The sequence below is a fragment of the Oncorhynchus gorbuscha genome, linkage group LG01, assembly GCF_021184085.1.
Source record: "Oncorhynchus gorbuscha isolate QuinsamMale2020 ecotype Even-year linkage group LG01, OgorEven_v1.0, whole genome shotgun sequence".
Classification (NCBI taxonomy): Eukaryota; Metazoa; Chordata; class Actinopteri; order Salmoniformes; family Salmonidae; genus Oncorhynchus; species Oncorhynchus gorbuscha.
This window is the reverse complement of record NC_060173.1, coordinates 25,538,560-25,552,912: the sequence shown is the minus strand read 5'-3', so window position 1 is coordinate 25,552,912 and position 14,353 is coordinate 25,538,560. Positions and strand designations below refer to the sequence as shown.

At 43.9% G+C, this 14,353-nt stretch overlaps 1 protein-coding gene across 1 annotated transcript; it reads right to left on the bottom strand.

Annotated features, from left to right (window-relative positions):
* Window positions 1-10,940: 10,940 nt before the first annotated feature.
* Window positions 10,941-13,798, bottom strand: LOC124002201. The gene is made up of 4 exons (XM_046309583.1): window positions 13,262-13,798; window positions 12,989-13,082; window positions 12,589-12,676; window positions 10,941-12,338 (listed from the first exon to the last, which is right to left on the bottom strand). The coding sequence occupies exons 1-4, from the start codon at window positions 13,311-13,313 to the stop codon at window positions 11,406-11,408; spliced, it is 1,167 nt and encodes a 388-aa protein (XP_046165539.1). The 5' UTR covers window positions 13,314-13,798; the 3' UTR covers window positions 10,941-11,405.
* Between the last annotated feature and the right edge of the window lie 555 nt (window positions 13,799-14,353).

Here is a 14,353-nt window from a genome sequence, read left to right as displayed (position 1 = left end):
GCCACTCCAATACCTTGACTTTGTTGTCCTTAAGCCATTTTGCCACAACTTCTTGCGACCAAGCTGTAACTTCCTGACTGATGTCTTGAGATGTTGCTTCAATACATCCACATCATTTTCCTACCTCATGATGCCATCTATTTTGTGAAGTGCACCAGTCCCTCCTGCAGTAAAGCACCCCCACAACATGATGCTGCCACACCCGTGCTTCACGGTTGGGATGGTGTTCTTCAGCTTGCAAGCCTCCCCCTTTATCCTCCATACATAACGATGGTCATTATGGCCAAACAGTTCTATTTTTGTTTCATCAGACCAGAGGACATTTCTCCAAAATGTAAAATCTTTGTCCCCATGTGCAGTTGCAAACCGTAGTCTGGATTTTTTATTGCTGTTTTGAAGCAGTGGCTTCTTCCTTGCTGAGCGGCCTTTCAGGTTATGTCGATATAGGACTCGTTTTTACTGTGGATATATATACTTTTGTACCTGTTTCCTCCAGCATCTTCATAAGGTCCTTTGCTGTTATTCTGGGATTGATTTGCACTTTTTGCACCAAAGTATGTTCATCTCTGTTTAGACAGAATGCATCTCCTTCCTGAGTGGTATGACGGCTGCGTGGTCCCATGGTGTTTATACTTGCGTACTATTGTTTGTATAGATGAATGTGGTACCTTCAGGCGTTTGGAAATTGCTCCCAAGGATGAACCAGATTTGTGGAGGTCTACAATTTATTTTCTGATGTCTTGGCTGATTTCTTTTGATTTTCCCGTGATGTCATGCAAGAGGCATTGAGTTTGAAGGTAGGCCTTGAAATACATCCACAGGTACACCTCCAATTGACTCAAATAATGTCAATTAGCCTATCAGAAGCTTCGAAAGCCATGGCATCATATTCTTGAATTTTCCAAGCTGTTTAAAGGCACAGTCAACTTAGTGTATTTAAACTTCTGACTCACTGGAATTGTGATACAGTGAATTATAAGTGAAATAATCTGTCTGTAAACAATTGTTGGAAAAAAATAGTTGTGTCATGCACAAAGTAGATGTACTAACCGATTTCCCAAAACTAAAGAAATTTGTGGAGTGGTTGAAAAATGATTTTAATGACTCCAACCTAAGTGTATGTAAACTTCCGACTTCAACTGTATGTATTCAACCCTTTGTTATGAAGCCCCTAAATAATATCTGGTGCAACCAATTACCTTCAGAAGTAAAAAAAAAATAGTTAAATAAAGTCCACCTCTGTGCAATCTAATTGTCACATGATATGTCACATGATCTCAGTACATATACACCTGTTCTGAAAGGCCCCCCGAGTCTGCAATACCACAAAGCAAGGGGCACTACCAAGCAAGCGGCACTGAAGACCAAGGAGCTCTCCAAACAGATCAGGGACAAAGTTGTGGAGAAGTATAAATCAGGGTTGGGTTATAAAAAAATATCCTAAACTTTGAACATCCCACGGAGCACCATTAAATCCATTATTAGAAAATGGAGAGAATATGGCACCACAACAAACCTGCCAAGAGAGGGCCGCCCACCAAAACTCATGGACCAGGCAAGGAGGACATTAATCAGTGGCAACAAAGAGACCAAAGATAACCATGAAGGAGCTGCAAAGCTCCACAGCGGAGATTGGAATATCTGTCCATAGGACTGTCCATAGTACACTCCACCGAGCAGGGCTTTATGGAAGAGTGGCAAGAAAAAAAAGCCATTGCTTAAAGAGAAAAATAAGCAAACATGTTTGGTGTTCGCCAAAAGGCATGTGGGAGACTCCCCAAACATATGGAAGAAGATACTCTGGTCAGATGAGACTAAAATTAAGCTTTTTGTCCATCGAGGAAAATACTATGTCTGGCGCAAACCCAACACCTCTCATCACCCAGAGAACACCATCCCTACAGTGAAGCATGGTGGTGGCAGCATCACGCTGTGGGGATGTTTTTCATCGGCAGGGTCTGAGAAACTGGTCAGAATTGAAGGAATGATGGATGGCGCTAAATACAGGGACATTCTTGAGAGGAAACCTGTTTCAATCTTCCAGAGATTTGAGACTGGGACGGAGGTTCACCTTCCAGCAGGACAATGACCCTAACCATACTGCTAAAGCAACACTTGAGTGGTTTAAGGGGAAACGTCTTAGAATGGCCTAGTCAAAGCCCAGACCTCAATCCAATTGAGAATCTGTGGTATGACTTAATGATTTCTGTACACCAGCAGAAACCATCCAACTTGAATGAGCTGGAGCAGGTTTGCCTTGAAGAATGGGCAAAAATCCCAGTGGCTAGATGTGCCAAGCTAATAGAGACATATCCCAAGAGACGTGCAGCTGTAATTGCTGCAAAGGGTGTCTCTACAAAGTATTGACTATGGGGGGGGGGGTGAATACTTTCGCAAGCCATTGTACATTTGTCAAACCTTCTAATTTCAATAGATCCTTGGTCATGTGACCTACTGACCTCAAACAAGGTTCAGAATGTACACCGGCTACCCTTCTATTTCGCACACTCTTTAGTTTGTCCATTTTTATCTCACAAGATTTTACATTAATTTTTCAAATGTTCTCATTTCAATAGCTCCTTGTTCATGTTATCGACTGGACTCAACCAAGGTTCAGAATATCCACTGACTCCCCTTCTATATTGCACACCCTTTCGTTTGTCCATTTTCATCTCACACAATTTTACATTAATTGCCTGCTCTGTTCCCCTGAAGGACAGTGTCACTCACACACCTATTCACTTGGGCCTTCTCCCTGGGGCCTTCCTGACCTCCAGGCAGGCACCCATTGACCTAGTGACCTCTGACTCCAGGCCTCTATGCCTACACTCCCTGCCGCCTGCCTGCCCTCTCCCTGGGGCTGAGAGTGTATAGCTTACTCCCTGGAACTACAGACCTCCGGGACTCCACACCTACTCTCCCTATCCGGTCAACACCCCTCTCACTGGGCATCACCCATCACCGCGTCCCGGCCAGGGTCAGCCATCTCCATAACCTTGCCCACTAGGCAACCACACTTAAGCATCCCTCCCTGGACACTAAGACGTCTATATTCCCGCTGTCAGGAACCACGTGCACCTGGTAACCCGAAACAGTCTCTGTGCAGTTTGTGACCCGTCCACTTTTTACCACTCAGAGACTCTGAGTGTGGCTCCAGAGTGGCGCAGAGGTCTAAGACACTACATCTCAGTGCAAGAGGTGTCACTGCAGTAACTGGTTCGAATCCAGGCTGCATCAAATCTGCTGTGATTGGGAGTCCCATAGGGTGGCGCACAATTGGTCCAGGGTAGGCAGTCATTGTCAATAAATCAAATGTATTTATAAAGCCCTTCTTACATCAGCTGATATCTCAAAGTGCTGTACAGAAACCCAGCCTAAAACCCCAAACAGCAAGCAATGCAGGTGTAGAAGCACAGTGGCTAGGAAAAACTCCCTAAAAAGGCCAGATCCTAGGAAGAAACCTAGAGAGGAACCAGGTTATGAGGGGTGGCCAGTCCTCTTCTGGCTGTGCCAGGTGGAGATTATAACAGAACATGGCCAAGATGTTCAAATGTTCATAGATGACCAGCAGGGTCAAATAATAATAATCACAGTGGTTGTAGAAGGTGCAACAGGTCAGCACCTCAGGAGTAAATGTCAGTTGGCTTTTCATAGCCGATCATTCAGAGTATCTCTCCCGCTCCTGCTGTCTCTAGAGAGTTGAAAGCAGCAGGTCTGGGACAGGTAGCACGTCCGGTGAGCAATTCAGAGTTCCATAGCCGCTGGAACGACAGTTGAAACTGGAGCAGCAGCACGGCCAGGTGGACTGGGGACAGCAAGGAGACATCAGGCCAGGTAGTCCTGAGGCATGGTCCTCGGGCTCAGGTCCTCCGAGAAAGATAGAGAAAGAGAGAGGGAATTAGAGATAGCATACTTAAATTCACACAGGATACTGGATAAGACAGGAGAAATACTCCAGATATAACAGACTGACCCTAGCCCCCCGACACATGAACTACTGCAGCATAAATACTGGAGGCTGAGACAGGAGGGGTCGGGAGACAATGGGGCCCCACCCGACAATACCCCTGGAAAGGGCCAAACAGGCAATAAGAATTTGTCCCAAACAATCCCAATAAGAATTTATTCTTAACGGACTTGCCTAGTTAAATAAACTCCATGGCCTCCGTGTCCGGCCGCCCCTGCTCGGACTCTGAGTGCCCCCTGCCTTGATGGAGTGCACCTGAGTGCACCTCCTCGTGCACCTGGTGACCCTTTGACTTCTACAGCGAGTCCCAACCTGACTCACAGGTGGAGTGGATGGGGGGGTGGATGGGTGACCACCACCTAGCCCCCTACCTATCCAGAGCCCCATGTCAATGTCTTACGCCTTCTACCTGCCTGCTTGGGCTCTCTCACACTCTGTGTCTGGCCTTTGGCCCCTGGCCCTTCTGCATACATCTGGTAACCCATAAGTAAAGAAGGAGGATGGTGGAGGAAGATGCCTTCTGTCCCCGACAAAAGCTTGGATCGATGGCTGACTTTCAATAGATCACAGCGAGTGAGCTGCTCTGCTACGTATGGAACCCCGACCCAGAATCAGGTCGTCTGCAAGTGATTTAGCACTATGTTCCCCACAAACATGCGGTGCGCATCAGGAGAAGGGCGGTAACTCATCCGGCCGCACCCCAACCCCGTCACAAACAGCTCTACTCACCTGCCAAAAGAGGCAGGCTATCCCGGGCCAACCGAAGATCTGTGGTGCTACTGTATCGTTACGTTTAGGGGGGATTCTGACATAGAGGCATTCAGTCATAATCCCATAGATGGTAGCTTCGCACCGTTGGCTCTTCAGCCAAGCACATACACCAAATGTGCTTGTGTGATTTGAGTGTGACCGCGACAGGTGGGTAATATTCCTTTGAATTTCCTCAAGTTGACATTCCGTGATCCGTGCCCAGTGGGAACCTAGGCTTCACCCGTCCATTTTATAGGTCCGCAGCAAATCAATGGGCGTGGATGGTACTACCCACATCAGATGTAGGCCTCCCTCCCCAGACAAGCTGGAGATACCTCTCCCCACTTCGTAGGGCATGATCCAGATCCATGCAATGCCCTATCACTGCGGGGCCAATGGGTCTAGAATCTAGTGAGCGTAGAGAAGACCTCCCCACCTACAATGTGTGGTGTCCCGCACTCAGGCAAGCCTGAGGCTTGGTAGTGTCAGCTAATGGTAAGGCACACGCCATCTCCACTACATGCTCCAAGGAGTGTGGAGGAGAGCCCCCACATAGAATGTGTGGAGTCCCGCACCCAGGCGGACCTGAGACCTGGCAGTGTCCTTAACTGCTCAGCACATTCCATCTCCATTTAGTGCTCCACTGTTAGTGGGTCCAGTCGAAGCCAGCGTTCGATTCACACTTTTGCGGTTTACAGTTAGCTAAGTATACAGGGACGCGCGTTTAAACGTTTCACCACAGCCGCTCTGTGATAAGACTGATGCCAGTAGTACACTTTCATCAGCCGTCTCCCAGGACTTGACTCACCCCCTCCCAGCCAAAGCCAGAGATAGGTTTGAGCCATCCTTCTCTGATTGGCTTCCTGTCAAGGTCAGGATTCGTTTACAAGAGCCCCGCAGCAAATCAATGAGTCTGGTGGAACCGCCGTCACATTTTCATGCTTGACCTGTGCAGTGTTTTGCGCAATTTTTCCAACATATTGACACTTATTTGGAGTCTGTGGCTCAAGTGGTTTGAAAGTGTGAATATCCAAATTGAAACTGTCTTTACCTCGGTTATGTTTCTGAACAACAGATCAGGCTACCTTGTTGACAACATAACTGAGGCGAGTGGTGCTATTCTGGCTGCACTGTTTGACGTGACTGTATGTTAGCCGTAGTTGGCTAGCTAGCAATCATGGGATAAGAACGTTGCCAGCCAGTATGGCAACAGAACATTTAGATCAAACGACTGGGTCCATAGATGCAGAAAAAAATACTTAAAGACTGAGTCACGTCTCTGGCAAACGAACCGTTAGAATGAACGACCAATCAGTTAGGGTAGCAACCCTAGATTTGTGTCGAGACTACATCTTGTTGAAGGAAGAATGAATTCATAAAAATAAAATATGTAATGAAAATATGTAAATCATTATTTGAATATGTTGGTAACCCGTTGTATAAAAGTGATCATGCCCTCAAAGCTGGCGTTTGGAGGATATATTGGCCAATATATCTTACAAATACTGGCTTCGAGGGCATTATCACTTAAGTAAGGTTGGCTTCTTAGTGTTCATAGCAATGGTTATCAACTGTACCGCAGAAATGGAACGTAAACCACAGAAAATAGATATTGTGGTGGTAGCTGCAGAGAAGTATTTTGGTATACGAGATTTGACCTCAGAAGTTACAGGGTATGTTGAGTGGTGGTATCCCGTCCTCCCAGGCCTTTGGCATGGTGCAGCAGTGGATAGGGTCAAAGTAGGGAATGGGGTAGTGGGTTTTTAATGAGTGTAGGGTTAGTTTGAAGGGAGGGTATATTTATTATTATTATTATATTTTTACTTCTTTCTTTTCCCATTTTGTATTACAACGCATAATATATTTATTTTATAGTACCGTTGGGCCAACCGCCGTTAAACTCCAAAGAAAAAGGGCGCGCCTCCCTCACAGCCTTCGGCCGGTCACGTGTTGGTCCATAGCCCAGTGCACCCTGGGGCAGTTTAATAGAATCCCCTCAGTGAACACTTAATCAGTGTGGAAGAGGCGAAGCCAGAGGGGAAAAAATCTGTCTCCAGCAGGCGATGTTTCGTTTGTTTTGCACGGAGGTCAATGAGAGAGTGGAATTTGGTCAACTAAAAGTGTATGGCTTATTTGCTACGTAAGGTTTATTTAGATTGTTATGAGTGTACTGATATAGTGGTGCAGCTGTCTAAGGCACTGCATCTGAGTTAAATATGTGATTGGGAGTCCCATAGGGCGGCGCACAACCGGCCTACCCCAGGTTTGGCCGGGGTAGGCCGTCATTGTAAAAAAAAAATTGTTCTTAACTGACGTGCCTAGTTAAATGTTCAATACAAATACATAAATGGTCACGTGACATCCTGGGGGGGGGCACTTTCGGAGTTGTCTCGAGATGGCATGGTGCATTCATTAAATGAGACTACTAGCATAGTCTACGTGCCTATGCCACGTTCACATGCAAGGCGGAACTAGGAAACTCAGACATTTCCGAAATGCTAACTGGATGAACGTGGTTATTGACTACAATGAGTTAGCAAGTCTGAACATTTTCGACGAGGAGTTGTGACGAGCAGATGAAGGCAAAAATAGCATATCCCAATTGAATACAGGCTGTTGACGTCAACAACCCTTATCGAATACTAAAACATGTATTTAAATATATGTATCCACCAATCCAAAAAAAGGAATAGGCGGGAGCTTGACACAGGTGCCGCTTTGTGGACAACTACTCCCATTGAGACAAGTATCTTGACAGTATATGCATATACTTCGACGTTATAGACGATCCGTATGAATTTGATGAGGGTCATGTATTTCAACCAATATGATTGGTTGTTTCCTGTGTCGTAACCGTGTAACATGGGGTAGAAAAACAAATATTTGTTCACAAATTCTGCAGCAGTTTATAGTTGACACATCGCTGCTTTTAAAAAAATAGATTTTTTCTTGCATATTACGAGGATATTCAATCTTTTCAACAAAACGAAAACATTTTCACAAAAATATTTTCTGTATATGTCAATTCTGTGATATGCTAGCTACAATAGCCATTTGTCAGAAAGGACCGTCCTAAACATATAACTTTCTTTTCCATGATATTAAAAAACAAAAATTTGGTAGCTATGTGTTTTGATGCAATGGCTTTAAAATAACCACGAACATTCAGTCCTTGCTATCGGAAGTCGGTGAAAAAGCCACGATGTTGCCAGGGAAAACAAGGTCCTTTGAACAGCAATCTGAAACTTCAGAGACAAAACTACTCGCCATTACAGCAATATCATGAAAGAACAGGGCAAAGAATCGCCATCACCGAGATGTTTATGATTGTGTCTCAGTGTGACGAGAAGAAATTGGGCGTACAATGTGGGCTTTCACTACCTAATATTTAATGAACATTGTCTACTAGGATATTTCCATTGATTCTGAAAGAAGTGTCAATTCTACAGTTAAATAACCCCAGATAATTTTCTGCAAGCGTTTTCCTTCTCGCCACAGGACATGCATACATCAGCAGATAATGCGTTTGACTTGTCTTTAGACTTAACACACTTAAGATGCGTTTGGTCTTGTAGTGTATGTGGACAACTGCTCGTCGACCATCTCATTCCAAAATCATAGGCATTAATATGGAGTTGGTCCCCCTTTGCTGCTTACAACAGCCTCCAGTCTTCTGGGAAGGCTTACCACTAGATTTTTGAACTTTGCTGCTGGGACTTGCTTCCATTCAGCCACATAGCATTGGTGACGTTGGGCGATTAGGCCTGGCTCATAATCGGTGTTCCAATTCATCCCAAAGGTGTTCGATGGGGTTGAGGTCAGGGCTCTGCAGGCCAGTCTCTGTGCATTCCGGCAGGTAGAGTTTTCCTAGCACCCGCTAAACCCAGATTCGTCTGTCGGACTGCCAGATGGTGAAGCGTGATTCATCACTCCAGAGAACATGTGTCCACTACTTCAGAGTCCAATGGCAGCAAGCTTTACACCACTCCACCCGGCGCTTAGCATTGCGCATGGTGATCTTAGGCTTGTGAGCGGCTGCCCGGTTATGGAAACCCTTTAAATGAAGCTACCGACAAACAGTTCTTGTGCTGACGTTGTTTCCAGAGGCAATTTGGAACTCGGTAGTGAGTGTTGCAACCGAGGACAGGTGGTTTTTAAGCACTATGTGCTTCAGCACATGGCGGTCCCGTTCTGTGAGCTTGTGTGGCGTACCACTTCGAGGCTGAGCCGTTGTTGCTCCTAGACGTTTCCACTTCACATACCAGGGCAGCTCTAGCAGGGCAGAAATGAGACGAACTGACTTGTTGGAAAGGTGGAATCCTATGACAGTGCCACATTGAAAGTCACTAAGCTCTTCAGTAAGGCCATTCTACTGCCAATGTTCGTCTATGGAAATTGCATGGCTGTGTGCTTGATTTGAATACATGTGTCAGCAACGGGTGTGGCTGAACTCAAATTACATTTGTCACATGTGCCGAATACAACAGGTGTATGTATACCTTACCGCGAAATGCTTACTTACAAGCCCTTAACCCACAATACAGTTAAAGAAATAGAGTTAACAAAATATTTACTAAATAAACTAAAAAAGTAACACAAGAAAATGATATTACAATAACAAGGCTATATTACAGGGGGTACCTGTGCGGGGGTACAGATTAGTCGGCAGGGTAGCCTAGTGGTTAGAGCATTGGACTAGTAACCGGAAGGTTGTGAGTTCAAACCCCCGAGCTGACAAGGTAAAGTCGTCGTTCTGCCCCTGAACAGGCAGTTAACCCACTGTTCCCAGGCCGTCATTGAAAATAAGAATGTGTTCTTAACCGACTTGCCTGGTTAAATAAAGGTAAAATAAAAAATAAAGTTGAGGTAATTTGGTAGTTTGCCGTGTGACTGCATAGATAATAAACAGCGAGTAGCAGCAGTGTAAAAACAAAGCACCCTGTGCACTCTCAACATGACTGGCACACATTTGAACTTCGCACACACTGACTACAGGCATCAACATGTGCAGTAAACATAAAAAATGACCAACATTTTATACAGCTCCATCTTTTGTATATTGTACTCTCTTCTCTGTCTGATGACTCCAAGTGTTTATAGTTATTTTGATGTTTCAGAGCTTGTACTGCTAATGCATGATGGATTATCACATGCACATCTCTATTACCTCTTGGAGGGGAATTTTGAGTTATTGTGGATTTTCTGGACCACAGCCATTCACCTATTTTGCTTGGTCTTTCCCCTTGAAGTCAGTCAGTGTCTTCTCTGGCACGTCGTGCCACTGTCGGGTAATTGTGTCACATGTTCAAATCTAATTTTATTTGTCACATACACATGGTTAGCAGATGTTAATGCGAGTGTAGCGAAATGCTTGTAAGATGTTGGATACAGGCATTCCTCTAACGAACATCTATGCTGTGACAAGGTATCCCAGATGTTTTGTTTAGGCACATCACTCTTGTGAGGTAATGGCCTAACGTTTTTCCAATGACTTCATGATCTCTCAGGCCCTGGTGACCACAGCCAACCAATGGACACTCCCTGGCCTGGCAACCAGCTGTCTGTCAAGAAAAGGTCACGAGTGTTGAGTTGACTGGCAACTTTCTCTAGTTTTTTTGTATGTGAGCATTTTAAAATGCTAACATGTACAAACCTTTTGCAGGGCACGTGACACCATTGGAAGTCTCCCCAGCCAATGGAATCGTACAGATTTTGCACAAAGCCAAAAAAGGTGTGACAAGCACTAATGCATTTGGTGTTCAGAAAACCTCATTACCTTTTTGACTTTATTAAAACTTGAAATGCTGTACAATAGTATCTCAGGATCTGTCCATTAGGCACAGATGGAATAATTATGGACTGACTGTTGTCTGACAGATGTTTTTGAGTTTATTTATTTCTGAAAATGTTGACTGGATAAATAAATATCTGGAAACCTGATAACATTAATCTGACTGTCTTTGCATGATTCAAGCACACCTTTTTAAAGTACATAAAATGATCATAACATTGACATGGTGGCAGTGAGGAAGGCTATGTCATTATGTTATAGGTATTATTCCAGGGTCATAGAGGAGCATTACATTGTACCAGGTATGTAAATATAGGCAGTTGCATAGTGCTTATTGTAAAAGACTATAGTTGTACAACTGAATGCATTCATGCATATTTACTACCTCGGTACAGGGTAATTACATAGTAATGGCAGTATATGACAACTAGAGGAACAAAAAAAAAAGTGGGCTTTATTAACAATATAGCATTACACTGGTACTCTGGCAGATCGAACAGAACATAAATAATGGTCAAATGCAGTTTAACAAATGCATTTAGGGAACAAAAATTTGTGTCATTTCTCGTAGTGTAAACCTATACTTAAATAGTGGATGACATTTCATGGTAAACAAGCTACAACAAAAATTTAAAAACAGAACAAACGCAACAAACATCGTAGCGGGTTCTTTTTCAAGGTGAAACCTCACACTCAATGCTCATTTCACCAAGCACTAATTAAATGACTGCACTCCCAGTGTCTGCAGGGAGGATCTGAGAGCCACCACTAGTTAACTTTATGAAAATGATCACAATGATAAGGGGCCTGGTGACATAGAAACCTGTTCATGTCTTGTACGCACTGTCACCTACAGTATCCTTCACCTGGACAATTTTTTTGAATGATGTTTCATTTTCACAGCTTATCAACAAGTCTTTCAAATATGGAAAGCAGTCTTTCTCTCTTCTCTATAGTAGATGAGTCCAGTTCTACATCAGCAGAGCCGTTGTTCCTGGAAATCTTGCTTTTCATTAGGGCTTCCTTTTCTTTCTGCAGCTCTGTCCTCTCTCTCTCGATTGACGCCCTATCCCTGTCCAGTATGGCTCGCTCCCGTTCCATTGCCGCTCGCTCCCTATCCATCGCCGCTCTGTCCTTGTCCAGTGATGCTCTGCCTCGCTCAACAGCCACCCTCTCTCTGTTCACCACATCCCTCTCTCTGTCCAATATCAACCTCTCCCTGTCAAAATCAGCCTGCTCCCTCTCTAACACTTCCCTCTCCTTCTCCAAATCTGCTATCTGCCTCTCTAGTTCAGCAGTCTCCCTCTCAATGTTCCTGCCTGGATTTCTCACCAACATGGCTCTTCCGTCTTCAGCTATGGTCTCTACATCCTCAGCCATGGTCCTCCCGTACCCACCCACTGGCATCTTGTCAGGCGCGGCCCTCTCGTTCTGACCCCCACCCCTACCCTCCTCTCGCAGGGCCCTCTCACACTCCACCGCAGCCCTACGGATCTCCTCTGTAGCTGCGTCTGTGTACGCCACTTGTCCATCTGCTACCGTGCTCGCAGCCCCAACACTCTCCCCCAACTGTGCTTTGGCCCAGAACTCAAAAATGTTTGTCCCCTCACCCCCTTCCGGCCTCATACAAAGTCTCTTGTTTGCTATGGGAGAGGTAGTGGGAGAGGACGCGAATGAAACGTCCCCAACTTCCCCAAAATCAAACAGTGAAGGGTTTAGGATACGGGCAGACCCAGATAGGCGACCCTCGATGGCATCGTCCATGAGGTGGAACCAACGCCAGGACATTGGATTGACTTTCTCCATGCCAAGAGGAGGGTACTTAAAATCCTACAAAGAAAGATGACAGAGGGTACAATTAGGTTAATGTTCTATTACTTGTCTTTGCAGGATTTATGGTTATGACACACACTTGATTAAATGCATCATTGAGCCCTTGATTAGTTACATCGGGTTAGTACTGGGCCGGAACCAAAGCCTAGAATCTGTGTTCAAGCGTGATTCAAGCAGAAGATAATACATCTTGAGTTAAGGCCAAGGGTGTATGTTTCCTGTTCTCAATTGCATTCACAATCATTACCTTATATTTCTTTTTAAGGTTTTCCCACTTCTTTTTCAATTGCCCAGTTGTCAGCTTTCCTTCGAGACCCAACTCCACTAACATTGCTCTGCAGAATCAAAGTGAGTTAAGTCGGATATCGATAGGGTTTCATCTTCATAACTAGCTCTTAAAACCCTGACTTTCCTATAGGCCTACATGTTTTTCAAATTATATTTTTGTTAGGAAATGCACATCAGTGATTCAACATTGATTTATCAACAAAATTGATAAAATATAACATTCTCATATCAAATATAGTGGCATAAGATAGTTTATTTTGAGGTAAGCATATAGATGAAAGCCACAACTACTTGCCATTATCAAAGCCATCAAACATCCACTTTTGTTTTGAGTATCAGACATTGTATCACTCACTCACCTCCAGGCAGGCATGGCAGAGTTTCTCTTCCCAGTGAAGATGGCGTCATTCGTTGCACGCAATTTTATCAATCTGGATATGTCATTTTCCGACACTTATTGGGTAAAAAATACAACAATGTTAGTATATCCATCATCAGCAGTAAACAAATAACTTTGATAACTTCAACAGACTCCCAAGTCGGCGTCGCAAAATAATACCCTATGCTTAACATAAACAATTAGGTTAACACAAATGTTAGAAAACGACATTCGTGGTTGGCATAAAACTTACTTTTATAGTTATATTCTGAACCAAAAGGCCTTTTATCCATCGCTTCCATCATGAACAAATACAAGGGTACTAAAATGAAGGGTACACGAAACAAAGCACGTATCTCGTAGTGCACTAGCTAGCAAGAGCAAATATGGCGGCGTCCCTCGATCCCTCGTCGCACCCGCCTAGTCCTCCTTCGTGAAGTGCCCTATTTATATAATCCACAATAAAGTCCAATAATATACGGGTTTTCTTACTATTAATGATTTACATATATCTGATTACAGTCCGATGTTTAGGACTGATCAAATAAAAATGAAGGATATATTCATTCCACTCACCCTGGAGGAGGGTTTTTCACAAGGGCAGTAGGGAAGAAGGCTCCGTCGAGAAATAGACGAATTCGATTGGTTAGGTTGTGCGCGATGCTTTCTTTTAGTATGCTCAGTAAGGGAGGTCCCAAAGGGTAGGCTACTAAAAGCATCTAGGCCACAACATACTACTAGGCCTACCATCTTTGGTAAACATATTCTATTTCAAACTAGCCCGAACTGCTTCATTTTGCAATTAAAGTGTGAAACCACACAGAACACAGCATCCCCCCAATTTTGGCCTATGAACTACCCCTAATCATATGTCTGTGCCAACGTTGTTATAATGCATAACCAATTATAAAGTAAGCCTAAGCAAATATAAAACATTGTTCCAGGGTCTGATTTAAAACACTGAAAGCTTTGGAGACGTGTACATTTATCACTGCATAGATTACAAGTGTTTACATCTCATTCTCACTTACAGAAGTTGAGAAAGTAAAACCTCATTAAAATATTCATACATAATCAAATCTAATTGTATTTGTCACATGCGCCAAATAACTTACAGAGAACTGCTTACTTACAAGCCCTTAACCAACAATGCTGTTTTAAGAAAAGAAAAAAAGAAAAAAAAGAAAAAAAGGTAACAAATAATTAAAGAGCAGCAGTAAAATAACAATAGCGAGGCTATATACAGTGGGGCAAAAAAATATTTATTCAGCCACCAATTGTGCAAGTTCTCCCACTTAAAAATATGAGGCCTGTAATTTTCATCATAGGTACACTTCAACTATGA